We start from the raw sequence: 25,161 nt of genomic DNA on the forward strand, positions 1-25,161 counted from the left end.
TTCTATTTTCTCAACATGTTTTTCTCGCATACCTAACTTATGCTTTATTAATAAAATCATTGATTAACCAGGGCAATTTGTTTCCCGACTACAATACCATAAATACAGTTTGAAATTTCTTCAAGCCAAATACTATCTATGTCACACTTAATAGCTTATTTAGCTAAGACATGAGCTGCTGAATTTGCGTCTCTTTTTACATATTAAATCCTACAACTTCACAAAAGATGCATTCTCTCTTTAATACCATCTACTATATGACCAAATTTGCTCAAATTTTTGTTCCCCGCTTTAATCGCATTTACAATCTGCAAGGCATCTCCCTCCACAATTATATCATAGAATCTCAACTTCTTGCAAAATTTCACCACATGTAACGCTGCCAAAGCTTCAGCAATAATAGGGAAAGCCAGTAATCTGATATGACAATCATATAGAGTGCCTATGTCATAAGATTCTTAGAAGATACCTCACAACTCCTCCTATTCGCAATTTCTGACTGGTTCCCATTTTAATTTGAAGCAATTATTTGTAGTATATGCCTCCAAATAAGACAGAATCGGATCCTCTTCAATTCATTTTCAATCCCTTACATTTGAAGGACAAATTTGTCATATTACTTTTTCTACACAAATTTGCCCCTCAAATATAAAGAACCAACTCCTCCCAAATTCCATTCATGCCATGCATTGGAGTAGCTAGCTCTAGTTTTATTCGAACTATCAAAATTTAGTTTGCGCTAACGAAGAAGCAAGGAATTGAGCTTTTAAGCCTCGTGATGGATAGATGGGGGCAAAAAATTCATGTAATTGATTCGTGGATTTGCTTTTTAGGTTATCGGGGAGACCCGGGGGATAATAATATTCTATTGATTAATTTTTTTTCAGAGCATATTATTATCATTAATCAGTATAGGCAGTATATTGAGTGAAAATAACCTTATGAAATGATTACAATAATTTCTGTACAAAGATGCCAATTGCTAAATAACAAAAGGACTTTGGCAATCATCTACAACCAATACCATTTACCCAAGATGGCAAATTTTATTGGACAACTCTGCCCCTTTTACACTACTATTAGGACAAAATGTTCTTAAATTAAAATATAATTTATGCACATCCCACCCTTGAATTGTCTTTGAATACCATCATTAAGGCAATGTTTGTTGTGATGTAAAAACTTTTTGGGAAAATGTTGTCTTTTTTTTTTTTTTTTTTTTTGGTATGTGATACGATCGAAGGTCAAACCGAATCATTTTTGATTGACCAAAACAACGTTCTTTAAGCTGCCAAAAATGGTTTTCTTTTTTATTTTTGTAAACCATTTTTTCGAGCTTGAACTTTTCTTTCGCACACTCACTCTTTGTTGCAGTTCATTCTCTGTCTCCGACGGAAGTTACCGGCTGCCTTCTCCATCTCTGTCACAAATTTTCCGTACAAATCAAAGGCCGAAAAATATTTTCAGCTAAAGTAAATTTTTTGAAAAATAATTTCGCTAGAAATATTCTACATACTAACTCTTAAAGTCAAATCATTATTTATATATTCAAATATTTTCGCTACTAATTATGCCGAAGGATATGGTTTCCTAAAACACAATCCTCAATCCAAAGAAAGATATCTTTTCCATTACCAACTAGCCAGCTAATACCTTTACAGAAAGAAAAGATTCCCTGCATTCCAAAATGTTCATCAAAATCCGGATCCTTAAGCTGAAAAGGGCTAAATTTTACTTGTGCATCTTCCCCTAACCATACATACAAATCCAAAGCTTCTTACGTTAACTAAGGATTCATTTAGGTTTGCGATTTCAAAATGTGATTTCTAAATACGTAGTTAACTATTTAGCAAAATCGCAGTTTAACCTTTAAAATTGTGCATTTAAAAAAAAAAAATGCTTTTTGAAAATTTCAAATCGTATTTTTTAAAAGACACAATCACAAACGATCTATTTTCTACAATTTAGATTAAAATCGCACTTTTTGTCTATGAAATCGCAATCTCAAACGTGCTACCTATTTTACCAGAAAAAAGTATGGTCTCATTTGATAACGTTTTTTTATCTTTTTAACAAATATATATATATATATATATATCAACAAACAACTCCAAACATTTTAGATCAGATCAAAATATTTTTTAACAAAAAATATAAAAAAAAAAAAATCCTCTGAAAAAGCTTTCTCAGCTAATTAGTTTGTATTGTAATATAGGAATATACCTTAAACATTCAAAATGGCTCATTGTAAATTACGGTTGGGACCAGAGCATCTGCATATAGATTAGTTAATGGTGTGGGCATTGAGATAAAAAGAGGAAAAAGTGTTGCCCCACAATCTTCGAACTTCTGCAATGATGGTGACTCCCTAAATTCTCCACCGCTTGGAATATCACTTCTCAGACGTTTTCTTAATGTTTTCTTCTTTGATTTCGAAAAGCATCTCGAATAGGGCACCTCATGTCACCATCTCAGAAGGATTTCAATCCGGATGGGAAGGACTTTCTAGGGACCATTTTTTTTGTTTTTGTTATTTTATTCCTTCGAGATTGATGTAACTTTTAAAATTATCATTGAATTTGTATTTGAGAAGAGAATCACTTTATATAGCATTATTCTACTTTTTGTATAGGACAAAAACTCTATATCCGGATTTTGAGCTACATCTGTTTGATTATATTTGTTTGTGTTTTGAAATCATTTGTTCGATTACTTAAAACAATATGTTAACTGCGTTTTCACAATATTATAAGAAAATTAGTCACAATTTTTTTTTTTTTTTTTTGAAAGAAGTCGAGTGATTATATAAATATGAAAATCAAATCAAGTACAACGCTCAGCTAAGATAATAGCATAAATATATTAGGGAAATTCCTCTAGGAGAATATATTCATTCCGCAACATCAACGCTTCCTTAGCAAGCCTATGTGCCGCGCCATTTAGACAACGCTTGACATGCTTTACCTCCCAATGTTGAAAGGAGTTCAAAACCCCTCTAGCTTCATCAATTAGGTGTCCATACCTACGACAATTCCATCCCTTTTTGTTTAGTGCTTGCACCACAATATTATAAGAAAATTAGTCACAATTGAAGATATATATATATATATATATATATATATATAGGCAGAATGCTTGAAATTACATTTTTATCTTATAATTATCCCATAATGTTAACCTGAAATCTCAATCAATCTTTGGATCAATTCTTGTTAGGGTTACATGGAATTGCCACGTCATCATTGTGGGAAAACAAATGATATATTGCATTACTCATATATATAATACATGCTTTTTTTAATATAAAAAAAAATAAAAATAAAAAATGAACTACCTAACAAGAAACTCAAAACAAAAATAGAGAACAGAAAAAACAACATAATAGTAAGAAATTGACAAAAAAATAACCCGGTCCTCAACACAAATTAGCCCAGCAAAAAGGTAGCCAAACTAGTACTCCCATTCCCATTGAAAGTGGTTCGGCCACCCCCTCAATTTATTATTATTATTATTATTATTATTATTATTTTGAGGTGATTCGGCCACCTCCAGATATGGTCAGTTGTGGTGGCCAACCCTGGGGGTTGTTCGACCACCCTCATTTAGCACATTAACAAATTTTGTCTACTCTTTCTAACACTAGTGACTAATTTGTTTCTTCTTTTTTTGCTTATCCCAGTGAGCATTTAATTACTTTTTAAAACCTGGTGAATTAGTTGTCAAAACTCCAAACTACATGGACCAAAAATGCATGTACCCCTAATTAATATTAATAATGTGAAGCTTAATTTGTGTAACCTTGGTGATAGGGGGAAATTAGAGTGACAGAATTGATTGCCATACTCCTATGGATCCTGTCATACATTTCAAATCTTGTATCTTGTCGTTGAAGGTGGGTGACAATGAGTGCACTATATCCATGCATCCATTGATCATCATCCATCTCTACACCCATTTGTTTAATTGGCTGTCACTCATTTGATTTGAATATTTTGTGTCTCCACAAAGCATGCATGAATGGCAAGCAACAGATGGTGGACACTCATGCATATACACTTGCATTCAAATGAATATTTGCAGTATGCACTTTGTCATGGCCACCATGAATAATTTGTACACTACTCGTACGTACAAAAGCTGTGCAAAGGCACACAATTTATTTATCAATTCATATTAAACATATCTAACATCCATACTCACATGTCTCTATCATCAACTACAGAAAAGAAGATATTAATCAAACACGGTGGATACACGAAGTGGCCGGACCTTTGAGGGTTTTTGGGCATCAAAAATTTGTTCATCAGAACACATCGTATGCTGTGATCGACTTAAAAAAAACTATTGACTGGCTACACAATGTATGTGAGAAGCTCTTCATCCATCACCTCCCATTTTTGCTTTAGTTTTCTTCTACGCATTGAAGATTTGTGTAGAAGATTACTTCCAAAAAAAAGTAATTTTCACATCCATTTGGCGAATTACTAGAGAATTAAGAGCAGCAAGAGAAATTAAAACTCTAATAGTGGATATCTTTTCAAATTGTATATGTGTCAAAATATTCATCTCTTCTCTTTGTCTAAATCCTTAGCAACTAAACAGGCTTTGAACTTTGTAAGAGTACCATCAACATTAAGCTTTTCTTAAATATCTACTTACATTATATCGTTTTTTGAACCAGAAAGTAAATCAACTAATTTCCAAGTTTGATTGGAAATAATTGATTCCATTTCATCATTTATAATGGTTTCCAGAAAGCTACATCTTGTGAGGACATTGCTTGTTGATAAGATGAAGGATCACTATCAACATTAATTAAGCACAAACTTAATTTCCTTCTTCACCACATTTCTATCTTCTTCCAGGGGCGGAACCACCCATTCAGCCCCCACAAGCCATACGGTGGTCTCCCAATTTTATTTATATATATATATATATATATATATATATATATATATATATATATATATATATATATTATTTTGCCCTCCATTCTACAAGCTAGATAAGAAAATATGGTCCAAGACTCCAAAAGGTCTTTTACTTCTTCTTAGTTCAAATTCATTAGGATGTTTATTTTCATTATCAACACTAGTAGGATTACAAACAATAGTACTATCATCCTTTCGAAAATGATATTTAGTCAAATTTTCAAAAAACTCAACTTCGCTAGATTCATATTATATCATTTGAATCTAAGTTTAAAAATCTAGAAGTCATGCTATTTTGTGAATTTCCAATAAAAGCACATTCAATAGCATTGCATTTACCAATTTTCCAAGAGTTCTATTTTTTTTGTTCTACAATGCCATTTTTGTTGAGGTATACAATGTGTTGTGACTTGGTAATTGAAAAAAAAAAAAAAAAAAAAAAAAACATCTTTGCTTTTTAAGTAAATAAACATGGATATATCTAGTGCAATCACCTATGAATGTTAGAAAATACTTATTAGCACCATGTCATTCTACATTTTTCCACAAAATCCCACTCTTGGACTAAAAAAAATTAATCGATTCATACATCACCTTGAAGCATCTCTTATTCAAAAGATTGCTAGAAATTAAATTATCTTCCATTTTAGAAACATGATGTACTTTTACAAGAGTCAACACTTTTCTAGAGATGAACTTTAGCACAACGGTTCCTTTTCCAATGACCTTGGTTCGAATGTTGTTCCCCATTTTCACCTCAGTCTATCATCAACCATTTCATAAGTCTTGGAAAACGCTTATATCCTTTGAGATATGAATTGTAGCTTTAGGGCCTGTTTGAGATTGCGTTGGAGGGGCCTAAAAGTACTTTTAACACTCAAAAAGTCTGTTTGAAGAAAAAAAATACTCGTTTGGTAAAAAAATTAAAAGCACTTTTAAGGGTCTAAAAAGCCTAAAAATAGCCAAAACGAACTTTTGGCAAAAACTTAAAAATGAAGCTTTTGCCCAAAAATACTTTTTAACTTAAAAGCTCTATTTTTCAAATGCAATCACAAACAGATTCTTAGTATCGAGCTACCATCCATTATCAGATATCGCATGATTGGCTTTGGTTACCGTTGCAACGACATCTTCATTCACGACATTTACTTCTTCTTTCTTATACCAACATTGATAGGAGCGATTCCCATACTTGTCACAAACCAAACAATGTTCTTTCTTATTATTGTTTTGATTTTTGAGGTTAGGATCATTCTTCTTGAACTTTTTATCGTTCTATGCTTGAAACTTTTTTTTTTTTTTTTATTCAAGTCTTCACATCATAATTATCATAATTTCTATCTCTATTCCTAGAATCTTCTTCATTGCGTAAGTAGCGTTGAAGAGATTCTAAGGAATATTTTGTATCATTATGCTTAAAAGCTGTCTTTTGTCATTCCATGTCGAAGAAAATTTGTTTATAATTGCCCAATTCTATTCTCATTGTTTTAAAATCTCCAACGATAAGCAATAATTCATACACTTGGCTTAAAACCAGCTTAATGTTAGACATCTTGAACTCCATAAAATTAGAGATGGTATAAGTTTGGGGTAACTTCATCTTAGACCCCTGAATTACCACACGATTTGACAAGCCCTCCTCAAACTTTAAAACCTCTCAATTTGAACTCCTGAACTTTCAATTGCAATCAATTTAAACCATTCCGTCAGATTTTAAACATTAAAAGTGAGATAATGACATTTATACCCTTGAGTTTTTAATAAAATTCCAAATTTAACCTTAATTCCAGATTTTAAAAAAAAAAAAATCAAGGATATTTTGGTCTTTTTAGGTATTGTCATTAGAAGTTAACGGCTAAATCTGATGGAGGGGTTCAAATTGACTGTAATTGAAAGTTCAAAAGTTCAAATTGAAAGGTTTTGAAGTTTTTTTTTTTTTTTTTTGAGGGGAGGGAGGAGAAGGCTTATCAAATTGCGTGATAATTCAGTGGTATAAAGTGAAGTTACTTGCCTCCTTGATTTTGTACTTTGTTTCTAAGCTTTTCCAAAGTTCTTTTGCTGATGAAGATATTTGGTACACATATTTTGTTTGTCAAAGCGATTAAGACAAACCAAGTCCTAATTCATCACTTTAATTGATTGTGTTAGTCTCCATAACCGAAAAAACGCTCTAAATTTGTTGGAAAATATGTATGGAAAAGGTAAAATATGAAGGAAAAAAAATTAAGGACTTCGAGGGCTCGACCACAATGAGATTTCTTTAGAACGTATTTTGTGCCCTTTCTGAAGTCCTAAAAGGATTGGACAAAATAGTTTACAAGATACAATGAAGCCAAGAAGTTACTCTAGAATTGAACTTTCTAGAGTAACCTAAAACACCCTTTTTATGAGAATAGCAGAAAAAGATTATAGGAGAAGGAATGATGGCTATTGTGTTGTGTTTATGGAGATGACCATATGGTCATATTTAAAATGGTCTTGGACTCATCTCAGCCTTGTTTTTTTAAAAATAATTTAGAGCCTATCACTTTCAATGTGAAGTGAAAAAAGTGTGCTTCATAATCCCAAAGCCCAAGCATGCGCCCATGATGTGGGTAGCGTTGTCGCTGCTAAGTGGCTAGCTCTCTTCTCTATCACTCAAGTTATAGTTAAAATGATAATGATAATGAAATGATTGTCTTCACTATCTCTAGCTAATGTGGGGCAATTTTTCTCCATACACTTCAAAATTTTGGATTGATATAAATAATGTAACTCTTTCAAATAAATGCACTTAATACTTTGGATAGAAAATACATTTTATAATTATTTAAAATATTCAAAATAAATAATTTTATTTATTTATTTAATGAAATAATTTAGTGTGCAACCCACATTTTTTGATGAATGTATAGTCGTCACAATCCAGCATTCATTAAACCAAAGGAAGTTACAAAACAAACTTTGACAGCACAGACATAAAACTAATACAAGCATAGACAAAAAAAAAAAAAACCCAATCCAGACAGACCACTAGCACCTCAAGGAATTGAAAGGAGATCAAAAAAATGAAAGTCACTTGCGAATGCAGTCAATGAAAGCTACGGCGCACTATGATGGATACTACCATCTAGAGTAAGAATACCTCTATATTACATCTAAACAAGCTTCCAAATACCCTTGTAACCTTTTTCCGCATTTGATTAAACAAAAAAAAAAAAAAAAGCTTCCAAATAACTTGTGGAGATTTAGATGAAAATGAACAAAGGAAAAATGGTTCCCTTCACAAATAGCGAGTCTGAAGCTCAACCGGTTCGGGTTATTTTTAAAAACCTCATCCAGACAGACCACTAGCACCTCAAAGAACTAGAAGGAGCCCCTCTCCCGCATTGATTAGAAAAAAAGAACTACATGGAGACCAAAAAGGTGAAAAAAAGATAAACTTCACACAGAGTCTAAAGCTAAACTAGTTCGGTTTAAATAGTAAGCAACGGAACACTACAGAAAAACATATAAAATAACAAGAAAAACTCAAAAAATAGCCACTGCGATGGAGGAAGGCGTCAAGAGGAATCTACTCGGCGCTTGTGGCCCACACCCCGGCGTGTGGGAGCCGGGAGGAGGGACAAGTATTTGGCGCATGGTATTTTACCTCCAAATTGACGTTGGTCACAAGACTCACAACCCAGCCAAGCCAATGCGGGCCACCAGCCTCTTTTAAACCTCAATTGAATTGCAGATTCATAAAAGGCGAAGTTCAATCTAACAGATTATCAATTGCACTAGGATGTCTTAAGTGTGACAGTTCGTATTCACATATTGAATTCATATTGAGTTGACGCGTAAGTATAAGATTATATAAGTCAATTATAACCCGACTTATTTAATTAAGTGGGTCAGACCACTCAACTCGAACTCACTAATTTCATATTGAGTTCGTACCGAGTTCAAGTAGTGTCAAGACGAGCATAATACTATATACATCAATCATAACATAGCCCATTTAATTAACTAGATGAGACCCCTTAACCCTAACCCACTAATTTCATATTAAGTTCGTGTCAAAAATTGTTTTGCTTAAATTGCCTCATTCCCTCGCGTACCCACTTGTGGGATATGCCCAATACCATGAAGCACTAAGCACCAAGCACGCATGCCACTCACAACTCAAGTCTCAGTTGTTAATAGAAAAAGAAAAAGGGTTGGCTTAGAAGCAAATCCCAACTCAAATCAGATAATTGCCTCAAAATTTGTAAATGGAAACAATATTTCTCATGTTTTCCCTAGTGTTTCCATATAAATTAGCTTTAAAAAGTTTCTTCAAAGCTTTTAGAGTAGCTGGTATAGGGATCATAAGCCCCAGGGCAAATGATAATAACATCAACAGCTAACTAGTTCTACAAAAGTCATGACTTGAAGTTCTACTTTCTGAACTATATTAGATAGGGGCAGCACAGCTCTACAGCTTGTTTTGCAGAAAAAAAGAATTGCTGAGCTTAAAATCCCTCCTTTGGCATATAAATTCTGGTGAAAAGGAACACTACCTCAGATGATGCCTCAAGATCTCCTTGGAAGGTTCTATAAACTTTGAGCTGAAACTGTATGTAAATTATATTCACAACTCTGACTTTGATTCCAGGTCTTCCTCTGAAGAACTGTCTCTTGTTGAACTCTGTGATTGAGTAGAAGATAGCTCTTGGAGATCCACTTCATCACCTAAGATTTTTGCGGTGAATCGTCTTGCTTCCAAGTCGAGATCTGGCCACTCTGAAACTATTCTTCTAGCACCCTGTGAAAATCACAACTAAAGTTAGTAAAAGCTAAATGGAAAAGTGAAAGACAAAAAAGAAGAAGAAGAAGAAAAAAGACCATGTTTAATGATTATGTGGTTTCAACTGTCTAAAGGACCATGTTTAATGATTTGTAGGGAAACTTCCAAGGGTGCGGTGTACAGGACTGGGGTTTACTCTACAGGGGTGGATCTGAAGGGTTCTGCCTTGGAGTGGTTCCCCAACATCAAAAAAAAAAAAAAAAAAAAACTGTCTAAAGGAAGAGGGAGCACAACTCCAGTGAAGAAGCATTTACCTGAAGCTTGGGTTCCTTTGTCATGGGATTGTTGCAAAGATCAATGGTTTTTGCTCTGGATTTTGTGGCGTTACCACACCAGGACTCACACCACAGCCATTCTTGCGGCAGTGAAAAAATGGGTACCATATGCTGAGCATAGTTTGGAAGATCCTGAAATACGAAGGCACTCAGCAATCTAACTTTAAAGACAAGCATAAATGAAAAAAGAAAATCATGGGGAATTTGAATGTTCATGAAATATACACAAGTAAAATTTTTGTACAGACCATAACTTGACCAAAAAAAAAAAATCGTTTCCGCTGAAATACAATAGCTCTAATAATGCATTGTTTGGCCTCCATTTGGTATCACTACTTTAATGGACTTATTTGCTTATGACTCAAAATATCTGGTTTTAAAACTTGCCATCATGTTTGCTAACTCTTAAAAATCGTGGTCATACAGAACCACTTATCATGCCCCTAAGAAGTGATTTTCAAATGAGTTCTACTTCAAAATAACCACTTAAATTGGCTATAAAAAATTTCTTTTCTTTTTTCTTCAACCCATCTCTCTCTCTCTCTCTCTCTTATTTTTTCTTTTTCCTTCAACCAAAGCCTTCTCTCTCTCTCTTGCTCTTCTGACACTCGACCCACACTGTCACCCCAAAACATTGTGATCTCCGGTGTCCAGCCCTCACTTTGGCCCCACTTAAAAATTAAAGGACTATTTTTTATTTTTTTTATAAAAAATAAAAAAAAAATAAAATAAAAAATGGAAAAAGGAAAAATTAAAGATGGAAAAAAATGACTTTTCCAACTATAGCAATATGAAAAATGGTAATTTTTCTAACTACTGTAAAAAATAGGTTGATTTTTCAATTAGCAGAACTACTTTTCAGTTTCAGATAATTGCCTTTTGCTTCAGATCATTATTATTTTTATGAATAATACCAGACATTATTTTTCAGCACAACTAATTTTCAGATAATTACTTAGAAAAAATCACAAATTCAATACACTTAACGTAGTTCATTCCTCTGCCATCTCTGCCATCATTCCACCAAGGATTCAATAAAAAATCTTATGATAATAATGGTAAATTGTGCAAACCTCTCTCAAGGTTTGAAGAAATGTCAGGAATTTGCCTCTTATACTGAAAAATGACATTCTAACCCTTGAGATTTGTGATCCATATGATAAATACACCTTTATGACCACTCATGCATCATTATCAACTGACAAAATATTTCTTTCTCAAACTATATTCCCATCTAAAGTAACCTCAAGTGATGGTTACCAAGCAGATTGGTCAGATGACAAGGAAAATTAGGGAAAAAAAAATTACAGTAACCGAGGGGTAGAGTTTAATTTCCAAATTTAGGAGGCAAGTTCTTGACATTTCCCTAAATTGTGAAAATCATTAATTAGCTTTTCACTATTTGTGGGTAAAAATTGGAAATGGCAAGGTTAATACTAAATTAAACATCTATAGTTTCTCATAGTATTTTAAAATTGGTTAATTTGCATTTCACAATCCTAAAAGGCTTATTTGTTGCATGTGCATGATCGGTTTTTTTTTTTTTTGGCTGGAATGAATATGATTTATTCATAGCTTATAACATGATGTTGATTACACTAAAGTTGAAGACTCCACAATCTCATAACATCGGATGAATACGATATGACTCCAAAATTACAGAAAAAAATGGAACTTATCATTTTCACAAGTCATACAGAGTCAGAGAAATGCTAATAGTAAGTAACTGTTCAATAAACAATGGGAAAACATGATATTGCTAACATAAGAGGAACTGGAATTGTTAAGGAAAAAAAAATTAACTGAAGACATTGAACATCTTGAACTTAAACCACCTACCTGATCCAGATTAGATAGACTGTTTGGATCCTTGCTAAGACTTTCGTAGAAAACTCTTAGATTATCTCCTGCTGCAGTCTCTCGGAATTTGTTCAGATCAACAACATATAAAGCACTGAAAAAAAGTAAGTTGCTTGTCAAGCCCAACTGCTATTCTTGGAAAGGGTTATTTAATTTAGCAACACAATGAACAAAAGCAGTTACGTACCTTATATGGTATTGTTTGCCACGTAAATGATCTTTCCAGAAACCCTGTTCCACAGAAAATAAAGGGAAAAAATAGGTAGCAGTGTATTAACATGTGTATGACGGATCACCTAAAAAAATTAGAAGATGAATAAAATAAAAACAAAAAGTGGAATCTACTTGTCTCCAAAATCGATATCCATCCATATCCTTGTTGTTGTCACAAAAAGGAGTATATGCAAGAGGTCTTCCTTTAATATCCATGTCATAGAGTTCTCCCATGTCTGCCCTGACAATCTGATCTGCATCAACAAAAATAACCTGCAGATAACGGAGGACTTTTAAGCATATCGTATTATGTGAAGCTGGCAAGCAAGAGAAGATAAAGAAGCAAAAATAAAGCAAAATAATTTTAAGTAGAACCAAGAAATGTTAACACCTTTTCCAAAGAAATTGGGAAGATAACATCAAGGAACAAGATTTTATAGGCCCAAATAATTCGCTGCTTCTCTTTCTGCTTATGCAACCATGTGGGCCACTTGTAGGTGACTAGCTCATAATCAAAACCATATTCTTGTGCCATATGTGGAATCACATTCTGCATGTTATATAAACCACCAACAGAGTGCATGCACGTTAAGACGATTTTCTTTTATATTATTTTTTCTCAATTAAGTTTATTGACAAAATAATATGAAGATTTGACAGAAAAAAATGATCATAGATAGACATACAACCTTAAATTGAGGAGAGAGATAGTTCTTAATGAACCAGAATTTAACTGGACGGTGTGTGTTCTTTAGGACGCTTAGAATCATGATTTTCAGAAAACGTTCATACCTGCCAAAACATATTATGAGAACGTTACCCAAAAAAGCAAACACAGTTTGTGAAGGGGGGAAGAGGGGGAGAGAGAGAGAGAGAGAGAGAATCACTTGGTCAAACCATGAAAAATTTGTCAATAAATGAAGTATGGATTTCAATTCAATATGCAGCTGTTATGTGTGGGATAAAGGGTTGCTGTCTATTCATCAAAAAATAAAAAATAAATAATGGGTTGCTGTCTATTCATCAAAAAAAATAAAGGGTTGCTATCTACCACCTAAAAGCACTGGCAATGAGTGGATTGTAAAAGCATTGGCAATGAGTGGATTGTTGTTGTTTCCATCTCTCTGACACACACATGGTCTGAGCATTATCACAAGCCAAATAGTCTAACAATTGCATCCCCTCAAGGAATTAACTAACAGTATCAGCGGAGATATCCAGGGTCGTCAAATGTGGAGAATGAGAATCAAATTTCAAAACATCTCACTTTAATTTTTCAATGAGATTACAGGGAATTGATTTTGAGAACCTGTTCCACAATACAGATACCAAAACAAGCCAAAAAGTGCAAAATGCATGCTCCTACCTCAAACTCCATTAGAATGCATTTTTTTGTAAAGATACCAAATTCTCTTTCTCACACACACACACACAATGCACACACAATCTGACCATTACCACTAGCCAAATAATGTACAGCAATCTCATTGCCCACAAGGCATCGAAGATGATATCAGCAAAGATATCAAAGGTGGTCAAATATGGAAGTACCCATAACTATTTCGAAAAGATGTTCTATTTTAATTCAAAAAAAAAAAAAATTAAAGGTGTTTGAGTGCATTTCAGAATATGAATAAATATTATGCAGTACAAATACTGTCTGTAGTTACACAATGTGCTACCATGCTTTTCAAAAAATCTAAATTATTATTATTGTAACACTCATATATTAGCCAAACATAATTTCAAATTCAAACAAAGTTCATTTAAACAAGAGAAGTCTAAAGAACAACTTACCAGCCAATATCCACAGTATCTCTTGAAAAGGAGCACAATACATAAATAATAATAATAATAATAATAATAATAATAATAACAATAACAAAAGCAATAAATATATTTTAAAAATAAATGAACTTTCTATAGATTTTAAGATACAATAAACCATCAATCATACTCTATTTAAATACTCCTTTCATTTAGCTTCTCATACTCCTGTATTTAGAAATTTTTATTAACAATTATAATGCAAAGTTTGAAAAGTTAAGGTTGGTGCAGTAGGCTGTCCTTGAATAAACAGTGACTCAGTGAATCAAACTAACCAAATATCAATAGTTGGATTACTACATAGTTAATGAACTTAAACAATCTATTTTAAGTTAAATAATTTTACTGTTTTGGGTGTGTCTTACAAAACATCTTGATAATGACAGAAGTACTAATCAGAGCAAAGTCATTACTTAAAGTTGAAACCTCATGTATATGTATGCATCAGACATATGCAAGTATATTTTAAACAGAAGACCAATATGTAAGTATAATTTAAACAGAAGATCAAAATTATAAACTGATACCAGAAAATTACTTCGAGGATTCTATAAAATTAGAGGTGAAAGGTAAAGAATAATAAACACTTACAGATGTCCAGAAGCGATAGAAAAAATATTAATTGTTTTCCCAACTCGCCCACCCTTTCCTTGCTCCTGAAGGGAAAAAGAGGTCTAGTTTTATCACCATCTTAATCACAAAAGACCAGGTAATCAATATATCATTTGTCAATGGTCTTTGTACCAAATGGCATCTCCAACCTTTCTAATAAGGGGTGAGATCAGGGCTTCATTCCTATTGGATGCATTAGTTATCTTTGTCATTTAAAAATAAATTATTTTGATCTTGGTGTATAAAATTGGTGAGGATACGTCATTAGCACTTTTATTCATCAAAATTAATAAAAGAGAAGCTAGGTCATGTGAAGTATTATAGATTATATAATGCATAATGGCAGAAGGGGAACATGAATCAGATGCAAGATGCAAGTGACAACTGTCAAGATAAACAACATAGAATTTCCCAAGAAGTTACTACGTTACAGTGAAACACAATATCAGTACAAATATGTGGAGAGCCTATCGAGCACCTTCTTCTTCATTGTAAAGTAGCAAGAGATTTCTGGAGCTCGCTATGTAATTTGTTTCGTGTTGATTGAGTTATCCCTAGAAGGGTGAGAGTTGTTAATGAGTTAAGGAGTTCAAGTGAGGCATCGTGACATTTTAGAAGTTTGGAGGTTGGCTCCTTTATGTTTAATGTGGTGTACTTGGAGAGAGCAAAATGCACATAGCTTTGAAGTTAGAGAAACTTCAGTGGTGGAGCTGAAAAAGATTATGTTCAACTCCCTTTACACATGCATAGCAACTCATAATAGTTTGCTTTTTTCTAGTTTTTCTAACTTTTTGAACCTTTGTTCTTTTTTTTTTTTCTACTGAATAGAAAATTCTCTTGTATAATTCTTCTGTGCTAGAGTTGTACACCTTTGCGCTTTTCATTGAGATTAAATTACTTATCAAAAAATTTCTGCTCAAGTTACCAAGGTATGCCCTCATAAGAGAACAACATTCACATAGCACAGTTGGAAAATTAGGAATAGAATTTAAGACCATGATTGACAGTTGATTTCACCATATGATGATGGGCGAGCTGAGATATCTGAATAGAAATTGAGAAGAACCATCACATTGTCATGTTTGCAATAAGAAGGCATGGCAAGGCACTAATAAGTTCTAACGCTACAGTGAGATCAGTCGAACAGAGACAGATTTCTCACCACTAAAGTGCTTTCACCACCACCACCAATAAAACCAGAAGCCCATTTCAAGAGATTTGAGTTCCAGCTATTTCCCTATTATAAGACAAAAGGCATTTATTTATAAGGCTACAGAGTAGTGCATAAATCTCTGGAAAACCTTATTCACTAACATGATATTTGGACAACAATTTGCGGCCAAAACAAGAAGCACTTACTTGCTTGTCTTGAGAATGATCGTCATCATCAGAAACAAGCAATTTCTCATGCTCTTTTCCCTTTTTCTTCACTACTTCTAAATGAACTACTTTACCCCGCAAATCATTTATCGTTATACGTTTTGACAATGGTTTTTCCTGACTTCCATCACCATCTTCCTTCAGAACATAAAGCTCAGTACTCCTACCTGAAGCAAGTTGCAAATACCAAACCCCAGGAGAGACTTTCATTTGCCAATAACCCAGATTTGCCATCACAGTAGTATCAACCAAGTGTGGGGTACTCTTTGTTCCAAGAATCAGCTGAAGGCCCCGGGGAGGATCATGGCCTTTCTCAGAACAATGACCTGGATAAGGCGGTTCATTAATATAAATGATGACAGAATTGGCCGTGTATCCCTCACCTTAGCATTGTCATGCAAAGCACCAAGTTCAATTCTCTTAAATAAACAAAACCTTACCAGTAAGGACAAGAGCTTCAAGATCAAACACTGCTTGCAATGTCCTTGTGTCGCCAAGGTTCTCAAGCAAAATATTATCCAGGTCATGGCTGAAAATTCAGAACCAAATTAAGAGAGGAAAATGTCAAAGAAAACATCACTGATAAACTTATGTTGTATACATGAAAATCAAGGCTTCTAAATTTTGTAGAGACAGAAAAGATAACAATAAGGAATGTATTCAGTGAAAAATAAGTTAAATAAGGAGAAAGCATACATAGCAAGAACAGGCTCAACAAGCCAAGGCTCAGGAACATCAAGATTCATGGTGAGGGTTTTGGATAATGGCATGTTAGCAAAAAATGCTTTAGGGCCATTTATCATATCGTTAGTGTTGCTGAAGTCATCCTGCAAAATCATAGCAGAAGTAAGACACCAAGTGTTGGAACTCAAAGCAAGAGTTAATAAGAATTGGACATCTTGGCTATACCATAGTTGGTACTACATATCTGTAGTAATTCTTGAGAGGAAGATCAACAAGGGAGCTCTGGCAGGAAATAAATAAATAAATGTCAGTCACCTAAATAGTAGATAGAACTTTACCCAATTATTTTATACAAGTACAGGAAGAGACACCACACAGCTGACTGAATATGCAAGAAATATAATTTATTTAATTTTTGATAAAAGATACAATTGTCCCCTTTATCCCTTCTTGCAGTACACTCGATGGGGATGACTATTCTATGAAAAATCTAAAGCCCAGAGGAAATGGGAAATAGACTATGCAACATGTTTCACGAATGTAAGAAGACCTTAAAAGAAGAGACATACGAATATAAGAGATCATCAAGACATGTTAAATCATCAATTTACTTGGCTCTTGGCTCCTTTATTTTAGACAATTTTTTCATAAATGAAAAATGAATATAAAAATGTACCTAACTATCAGCATTAACTAACCAGTGGATTTAGTACAATCCTCATGCTAGGCTGAATGTATTTCTGCACAACCCGAAGAATTGAGGACAGCTTCTGACCGGATGGACTTAAAGGATCAACAACCGCATCGATATGAATAGTAGAATGTTCATTACTAAAAACAACAGCACTGTGCACAGTAAAGAACAAAACAGAAACAGTTAAGGCTTTACGGAAAAATAATTCTAAGAATCTCAAAATCGATAGCAAAGAAAAAATACTTATTTCCACTGAAACCACATCTGTAAATTTCTGTCCTTATTTCATAGCTCACAGGACATAGTATGATTACTCTTGTGTAATGAGAATGAAACATTAGCAAAAATCTGTCTACTCAAAGAAGCAGTAGTTTTTTTACCTATATTGTGCATTCAAAATATCGAAATTTGCAGTTTCTGAACTTCGATCCCTCATAGCCATTGAAGATGACACAATCAACATAACATCACTAATGAATTTGCTGCAAGTAACATTTAGAAAATCATCACGGAATCTCGTGCGTGCTTAAGAAAATTAGATGCTGAAGAACTACAAAATTCTATCCAGTATAATATCTTTTTTTTATATATAATTAATTCAAATTCATTAAAAGCGCATAGGGTGTGTGCAACCATAGTACATAGGAAGTAAAAAAGAGAATCCCTAATTTAGACAAAAAGAACAAAATTCCAAAAACTCAGAGAAATTAGAAATGGGCAAACTATTGTAAGCTACTATCCATATGTAAAGTGATTGGAACATCTTTTTCAACTCTAACATCACAGTCTCACTATTTTCAAAGTTACTTGTGCTCCGTTCTCTCTAAATACACCATATTAAACACAAAGGAGGTTGCCACACTTTCAAAGCAGTATGGTGTCCCTTTTGTCCTCTACAACTCAACAACAACTTTGTCACCCTCTAAGGCATAACCCATGCAACACTAAACAACTGGAAAAGCGAACTCCATAATTCTCTTGCAATCTTAAAATGAAGCATAAGGTAATCAATAGAGTCCCCACTTTTCTTACGCATACAACACCAACCTAGCACAATAACATTCATCTTCCAAAATTGTCCAAAGTCAAGATTTTTCTTAAAGCCGCCGTCCACACAAAGAACACCACTCTCAAAGGAGCCTTAACTTTCCAAATACACTTCCAAAGATAAGGGAACTTACCAAAGTAAATAACAAATTATAGTAAGTCTTCACCTCAAACAATTTCCTTTTAAAATGAATCCAATAAATTTTATCCTCAACTCCTTGCCTTACTTTTTGAGAATACAACTTAAAGAAAACAAAGACCACAAGTCTTGTAAAGAAAATATTCCAATAAATATTTCCACTCTGGAACGGCATATAATCCACCACCCATGCATTCTTACAACATGAAATATTGAACAGTTTCGGATCAGAAAAATTCAAACGCTGCTCCACACACCATAAATCATGCCAAAACCGCAAAGTAGATCCATCTCCCACCTCATGCCTAACAAATTTAAAAAAACCTTCCCAGCCCCTCACTATACATTTCCACACCCCCACACCATAAGGGCCTGAAAACCTCCCGAAAACCTCCTTAGAACACCAACCTCCCCTCAAGCTATCATATTTAGTGACCACTACTGATCTCAACATAGCCTCTCTCCGGAGCATACTACCATAACCACTTACCCAAAAGGGTTCGGTTAAGCTGAATCAGATTTTTCAACTCCAAACCCCTTGAAGTATCGGCAAACATATTTTTGACCACTTCAGTAAATGAAACTGAAATCTATTAGCCACTTCTCTGGAATAGGGAAAAGAGACAAAATATGTTGGTAAATTAGACAGTACTTTTTATCAAAGTTAACATGTCTCCCTTAGATACATAAAGCCTCTTCCAACCCACCAACCTATGTTCTATTTTCTCAATAATGTCATTCTAAATGGTAGAAGCCTTGTAAGAAGCTTCCAAAGGAAGACCCAAATACTTCATCCGCAGCAAAGTTAAACTACACCAATAATGCTAGCTAGAACCTCTACATCACCCACATCGCTTACAAGAACTATCTCCGACTTGGACAAATTCACCTTCAACCCTGACACCACTTCAAAACATAAGAGACACCGTAGGTTACAAAGTCGTTCACAATTAGCATCACAAAAAATCAATGTATCATCTGCAAACAATAAATGCAACATTATCATCTCCTCATGATTCCTCGATCCCACTAAAAATCCTGATAAGAGTCCACAGTCCACAGTCCACAGCAACAAGCAACATCCTACGTAATGCCTCCATAACGACCACAAACAATAAAGGAGACAATTGATCCCCCAATCGTAATCCATGTGAGCTACTAAGGAAACCAGGAAACCACACCATAGTTATCCAATGCTCTATCCAATCTTGCCATAATTCCCCAAAGGCGCATCTCTTCAACAAGTATAATAGAAACTCCTAATTAACATCATCAAAGTCCTTCTCCAAATCCAATTTACACAATTCTCCCACTTCCCCAGATCTAATCAAATAATCCAGACACTCATTCGCCACTAGTACTGAATTCGTAATTTGTCTACCTCTAATCTGTAATTTCTCACCACCTCCAACACTTCACACTCCACAAATTCTCTATCTATCCAATTTCTTTCATCCGCATCATCTGAAAGGTATGAAAGGTCATCCAACAAAGTCTCCAATTATACTATTCAACATACAACTGTTTATAAAAGTTCACAATATGCTCCTTTATTTCTGCAGAATCGTGAGTCATGGTTCCATTTACAACTAAGGACTCCACCAAGTAACTTCTTCTATGCGAATTTGCCAAGCGATGAAAAAATTTAGTATATTTATCTTCCTCTCTCAACCAAAGGGCCCTTGAATTTTGTCTCCAGCTCACTTCTTCAAGAAGGACACTCCTCTCCAACTCTTTAGATATATCTTCCTTCCTCAACCTTTCATCTTCAGTTAAAGGTCTTTTCTCGGCAATCATATCTAGCTCACAAAGACCATCTACCATCTCCTCCCGCTTCCCAACATACCATAGACCTCTTCATTCCATTCAAATCCAATTTCAATGCTTTCAATTTTTCTGCCAACACATAACTAGAAGAACCTGTATAACTATAGGACACCAACCAAGTTTTTACCTGCCCCACTAAACCCTCTTAACTTCAGCCACATATTCTCAAACGTAAATACCTACTACCCCTACTCCCCGCACCATAATCAAGCATCAACGGAAAATGATCTAACAAAAATCTAGGAAGGCATCTCTGAGATACATCCAAAAAATATTCTTCCCAATCCGAAGATAGCAAGAACCTATCAATTCTAGACCATGCCTCATAATATCAATTATTAGACCAAGTAAAATTCCCCCTACAAAAGGAATGTCGATTAGGCTTTGAACGTAAATGAATTCTAAAAATTCCATCATCGCTTGAGACTGTCTGGGATCACCTGGACTTTCATAAGGATCGCCTGAGCTCTCACTTCCCTTACTCTCCTCATCTGAACAGGACACCACAGCCAAAGGTGGATCAAAACCATCTCCATTCACACAGTTTACCTTCATCCCTTTTATATTCCAACCCTCTTAGCCTCCTTCCCTCACCCCATTCTTCAAAAGCTCCAGAGAATTCCCAAAATATAAGTTCAAAATGGGTCTTGTACTCTGTTGTCCACCTACCACCTGATATAGAATTTGGTTACCCACAACAAATTCAAACCTCTGCTCCGAAACACTCACCAAGAACATCCCCACCTTCCATCGGCCATTCACCCCCAAACCTTTCTTACACTGATATCTAGGCCACCACCCGAGCTACTCCCCCTCCTACCATTGAACTCCTTCCCCACCAACCTCAAATAGTCATTTGTTCCTGTCTGTGCACTACTGAAATAATTTAGCTATTCCTTTTGATCTCTTCTGTGTATATAAGCTTCAACATAATTTGATAAGCAAGCGTTAACTGCAGATTAAAGTCTTAAAGATGAAGTCAAAGAGGTTTGAAGGATAGGAGATAAGATTTTGTTGATTAAACTTGTAAGGAGAAGAGAGGGATAACAAATTTTGTGCTTATGCTCCGCAAATAGGTTTAGAAGAATCCATTATGCAATGATTTTATGAAGATAGAGATGAATTCCTTAGTTTTTCAGAGGATACAAACGGAGAAAAGATATTTATTTGAGGAGGCCAAATGATCATGTTGGGAAAAGTAGAGGACTTAAAGAGGGTATGTGGAGGTCAGTCATATTGAGAAGGGAACAAGATAGGTGATGCTATCTAAGATTTTGCAATAGTGTATGGGATGATATTGACAAACACTCAGTTTAAGAAATGGGGTTCACACTTGAAACCTTTAAGAGTGGATCAAATGTTAGTTAGATTGTAGATCATGTTGTTAATTGATAGCAGGAGAAAGCGTAACTACACATGGCAGTACTAGATGTTTGCAAAAAGAGATAGAAAAGAAACAATAGAGGACAGAGACACAGAATTAAGGGCTGGAACTTGAAGGGAGAGAAAGAAGTTCTTTTAAAAAATAGAAAGGTAAAATACATTAAAGGGGACTTAGATAAAGATGCTAATGGGTTGTGGTCTGAGATAGATAGTTGTATTACAAGAGTGGGAGAAGAGATTGTTACAGAAATTTACAAAAAATTCAAGTTCAAGGAAAGAAGAAAAAAAAGAGAGATTATTGTAGATACATAAATGTAAAATGAGCAGATCTATGATCACCACCCCATCCCCCTCCCCCCCCCCCCCCCTCCCCAAAAAAAAAAAAAAAAAAGAACAAGTAACAGAAGCCAACTTACCTTGTTACAATGTCAGGATCTATGTCCTGCCAGCTCACTTCTTCAATAATTTCCACAATGTGCTTTATTCTCTGCTTAAGTTCCACAGACTCTAGAAGATGCAGATCATGGCTCAAAAATGTGCTTTCATCACTGGGAAACATTACCTGTCCCATACCAATTTAATATTAAAGAACACAGTTGCATAGAAAAAAAAAAATTGAATAGAATTTATAAATGTCTTATACAGAAATAAATAAATAAAAACTCTTATAGACTCACCCTTCCATTAGTAATGACTGCATTAACACCAGATTCATGCCCAAGTTGCCTATACACAAATTTTGACACCTGCATTCCGTCATAAATAATTAAATTTCCAAGAACCCTTTGACATAATGATCTATAACCTTAAGAAACCAAAAAATAAATAAATGGTGGCCCACAAACTAGAATGGAAAATCATATACCTTATTTACATGTTTCTTCAGTTGGTCAATAGAAAATTCAGTAAGGGCAGATTTGAAGGCCTTGGATGGTAACCCATTAGCCTCAGCAAGCTCATAGACCTTATCCAGAAAAGCTTGAGTGTTCTCAGCTGCTTTGGGAGATGCAAAGAAGTAGTTTTGCTCGTAGAATGAGCAAAGCTGATCCAAAAAGTCTAATGCATTTTTCTTATGACTGCATGATACCATAAAAAACCAGGCATACACATTAAAAATGAAACTTGGGACTTAAATTTTGCATCCAAAGCCATAAAAAAATTACAACAGTTATATGCCTTCATAAACTAAACAAACCTGAATGAGGATGCAGTGATTTCAAACACCTTCACAAAAAGGAGACTAGATAAATGAGCATCCGAATTGACACTAAATAGCACGCCTACTCGAGCACGTTTGGACCCTTCTATCTGCATCATAGCGCACAAATTGCAAATACATCAATAACGATGATGGTGGTGATGGTGTGTCAGCAATAATGGTGATGATAGTCATAGCAAAGGTAAATATAAAATGAAGAAAACATATGATAGATTTGCATTGAGGTCATTAAGAATAACCAGGTAGCGTAGGCCTTCATGTAGCAACTTCATTCCTTTCTTTGATGCAGCATCAACAGAAAGGAGATGAGTGACAGGCTTCAAATCATCCATAGCTAGACAAAGAAATCACGTGTCAGGATTACAGTGACTCAAAAAGATTGTAAGCATGAAGCTTATGGTTTCAACTTGAATAAAGCTTACTTTCAGGAGAATGCAAATAATTAATGTCATTCAACACGGATTCTCCTCCAAGAATACATGTAGCCAGAGACATGAACTTTGGTTTGCCATTAGCAATGATCTACATCAACGCATTAATAAGACATATTTAACCATGAGTAATAGAACATTATTAGAGAAATATCCCCAAAATGTAATATAACCAAAATGCTTTACCTGTGGATTATAGCGACTAATACCATTTTCTGAAAGGAATTTGTCCAGCACATCAGTGCGAGATTGTATATGCCCATAATAAACTTGTTCCTGTATTCTGGGAAGCTCATCATTCATGGCATTTATGAGAGACTCCTGTTCAAAATAACCGCAAAAGAATTATACAGTGTTGGCAAAAAGCTTATACGCTACACATAAATAATGATGTCCCTGCAACATATCAAATCCAAGTCAAATGGATAAAAAGGGGCTCCAAGGTAAAAACTGAATGCCAAGGAAGCAATCATGACCTATGTACCTAAATCAATGGAAAATAAGAAAATTATGATTATAAGGGAAATATATGTTAAAAGCAAAAAGAAACTTCAGCAATACCTCATTAGAATCAAAGACAAGTCCATTCATCAAAAGGCAGCACTGCAGCTTAGCAACACCAAGCTTAAAAACAAACATGGAGCTCTCCTGTGACTCCTCCATAAAGGTTTTCTCCCTCTCCAGCTTTAGTAATATATCTTGCGGTGGAGATTTTACCTTTGGTCTGCAGATACAGAATGACCACACTTAATAAACATACCGAATGCTTGAGGATAGCAGCAGAAACGAAAATAAATCATTACACATTGGCATACAAGTTGTGGCAATCAACTATAAAAATTCTTTAAGAACTTACAATACTGTTTCAACAAATGCTCCTTCAACATGGTGCATTTCAGGTGCATCATCTGCAGAACCATCTGCCTCAATCCGTAATTTATTTACCTGCCACATTACAAAATAACTCTCATCTAGATATGCATAAAGGTTTATCAGATGATACTGCCAGAGCATTGAAATTGCAATATGTATATGACAAGTCAAAACATAGTATAGGAAGATGATAAGAACATGAATAATGTCATGCTGCCACTAAGCAAGAAGCAGGTTAGGGGAACAGACCTGAACCGAATAAATTGTAAAATTCAAAGAAAGGAAAAAAGAGAGGCTTCTTTCTCTATACTCTCCCTTCATTGATCAATCCCCAACACGCTAATTTATGCAAAGCCTATTTATGACAGAACAGGATTTCAAAATATCTTTTTTTTTTTTTACAAGGAATTGAAAATATCATTAAAAGCGAAGCACAACCCAAGTATACAGGAAGTATACAAAAAAGAAAAAAAATTAGCTAGAAGGAGAAAAAGGAACAAAGAAATCATGAAAACTAATCTCCAAAAGAGCTGCAAACGCAGGTGTCCAAATATAAAGAAAATAAAAGGACTTAAGCTCCCCCAACGTCATCTCGAGGCTCTCAAAGATTTGATCATTCTTTTCCCTCCAACAGCACCACAAAAGGCAAGAAGGTACCATCTTCCACACTACAGCACTCCGAGTGTTACCACCCATCCACCAACAAGCGAACAAGTTAACTACCCAGCTAGGCATAACTCAAGAAAACCCAAAGCGACTGAAAAAAGCATTTCATAAGGCACAAGAAAACTCACAATAGAGTAGAAGATGGTCCAGAGATTCCTTATTCTTCTTTCACATACAGCACTCATTGACCACAATGATATGCCGTTTTCTAAGATTGTTTATAGTAAGGATCTTCCCTAGTGCCGCCAACTAAGTGAAAAAAAGTCACTCTCAAAGGAACCATGGTTCGC

The 25,161-nt window shown here is 34.6% G+C and overlaps 1 protein-coding gene across 1 annotated transcript in view; it reads right to left on the bottom strand.

Annotated features, from left to right (window-relative positions):
- Positions 1-9,117: 9,117 nt before the first annotated feature.
- The window catches only part of EBS1 (EMS-MUTAGENIZED BRI1 SUPPRESSOR 1), a 40,611-nt gene continuing 24,567 nt past the window's right edge, over positions 9,118-25,161 (bottom strand). Inside the window, exons 14-37 of the mRNA XM_059591627.2 lie at positions 24,189-24,277; positions 23,894-24,056; positions 23,519-23,653; positions 23,324-23,423; positions 23,141-23,235; positions 22,878-22,990; positions 22,548-22,758; positions 22,360-22,428; positions 22,099-22,244; positions 17,667-17,768; positions 17,291-17,438; positions 16,818-16,874; positions 16,605-16,735; positions 16,349-16,437; positions 15,888-16,234; positions 15,691-15,765; positions 14,508-14,572; positions 12,779-12,881; positions 12,481-12,639; positions 12,222-12,362; positions 12,064-12,107; positions 11,856-11,970; positions 9,996-10,148; positions 9,118-9,699 (exon numbers count right to left, since the gene is read on the bottom strand). Of these exons, the coding sequence (XP_059447610.1) occupies positions 9,526-9,699; positions 9,996-10,148; positions 11,856-11,970; positions 12,064-12,107; positions 12,222-12,362; positions 12,481-12,639; positions 12,779-12,881; positions 14,508-14,572; positions 15,691-15,765; positions 15,888-16,234; positions 16,349-16,437; positions 16,605-16,735; positions 16,818-16,874; positions 17,291-17,438; positions 17,667-17,768; positions 22,099-22,244; positions 22,360-22,428; positions 22,548-22,758; positions 22,878-22,990; positions 23,141-23,235; positions 23,324-23,423; positions 23,519-23,653; positions 23,894-24,056; positions 24,189-24,277 (3,024 nt within the window). The 3' untranslated portion in view covers positions 9,118-9,525. The remainder of the gene's footprint in view (positions 9,700-9,995; positions 10,149-11,855; positions 11,971-12,063; positions 12,108-12,221; positions 12,363-12,480; positions 12,640-12,778; positions 12,882-14,507; positions 14,573-15,690; positions 15,766-15,887; positions 16,235-16,348; positions 16,438-16,604; positions 16,736-16,817; positions 16,875-17,290; positions 17,439-17,666; positions 17,769-22,098; positions 22,245-22,359; positions 22,429-22,547; positions 22,759-22,877; positions 22,991-23,140; positions 23,236-23,323; positions 23,424-23,518; positions 23,654-23,893; positions 24,057-24,188; positions 24,278-25,161) is intronic.

This window comes from Corylus avellana, chromosome 2, assembly GCF_965113065.1.
Source record: "Corylus avellana chromosome 2, dhCorAvel1.hap1.2, whole genome shotgun sequence".
Taxonomy (NCBI): Eukaryota; Viridiplantae; Streptophyta; class Magnoliopsida; order Fagales; family Betulaceae; genus Corylus; species Corylus avellana.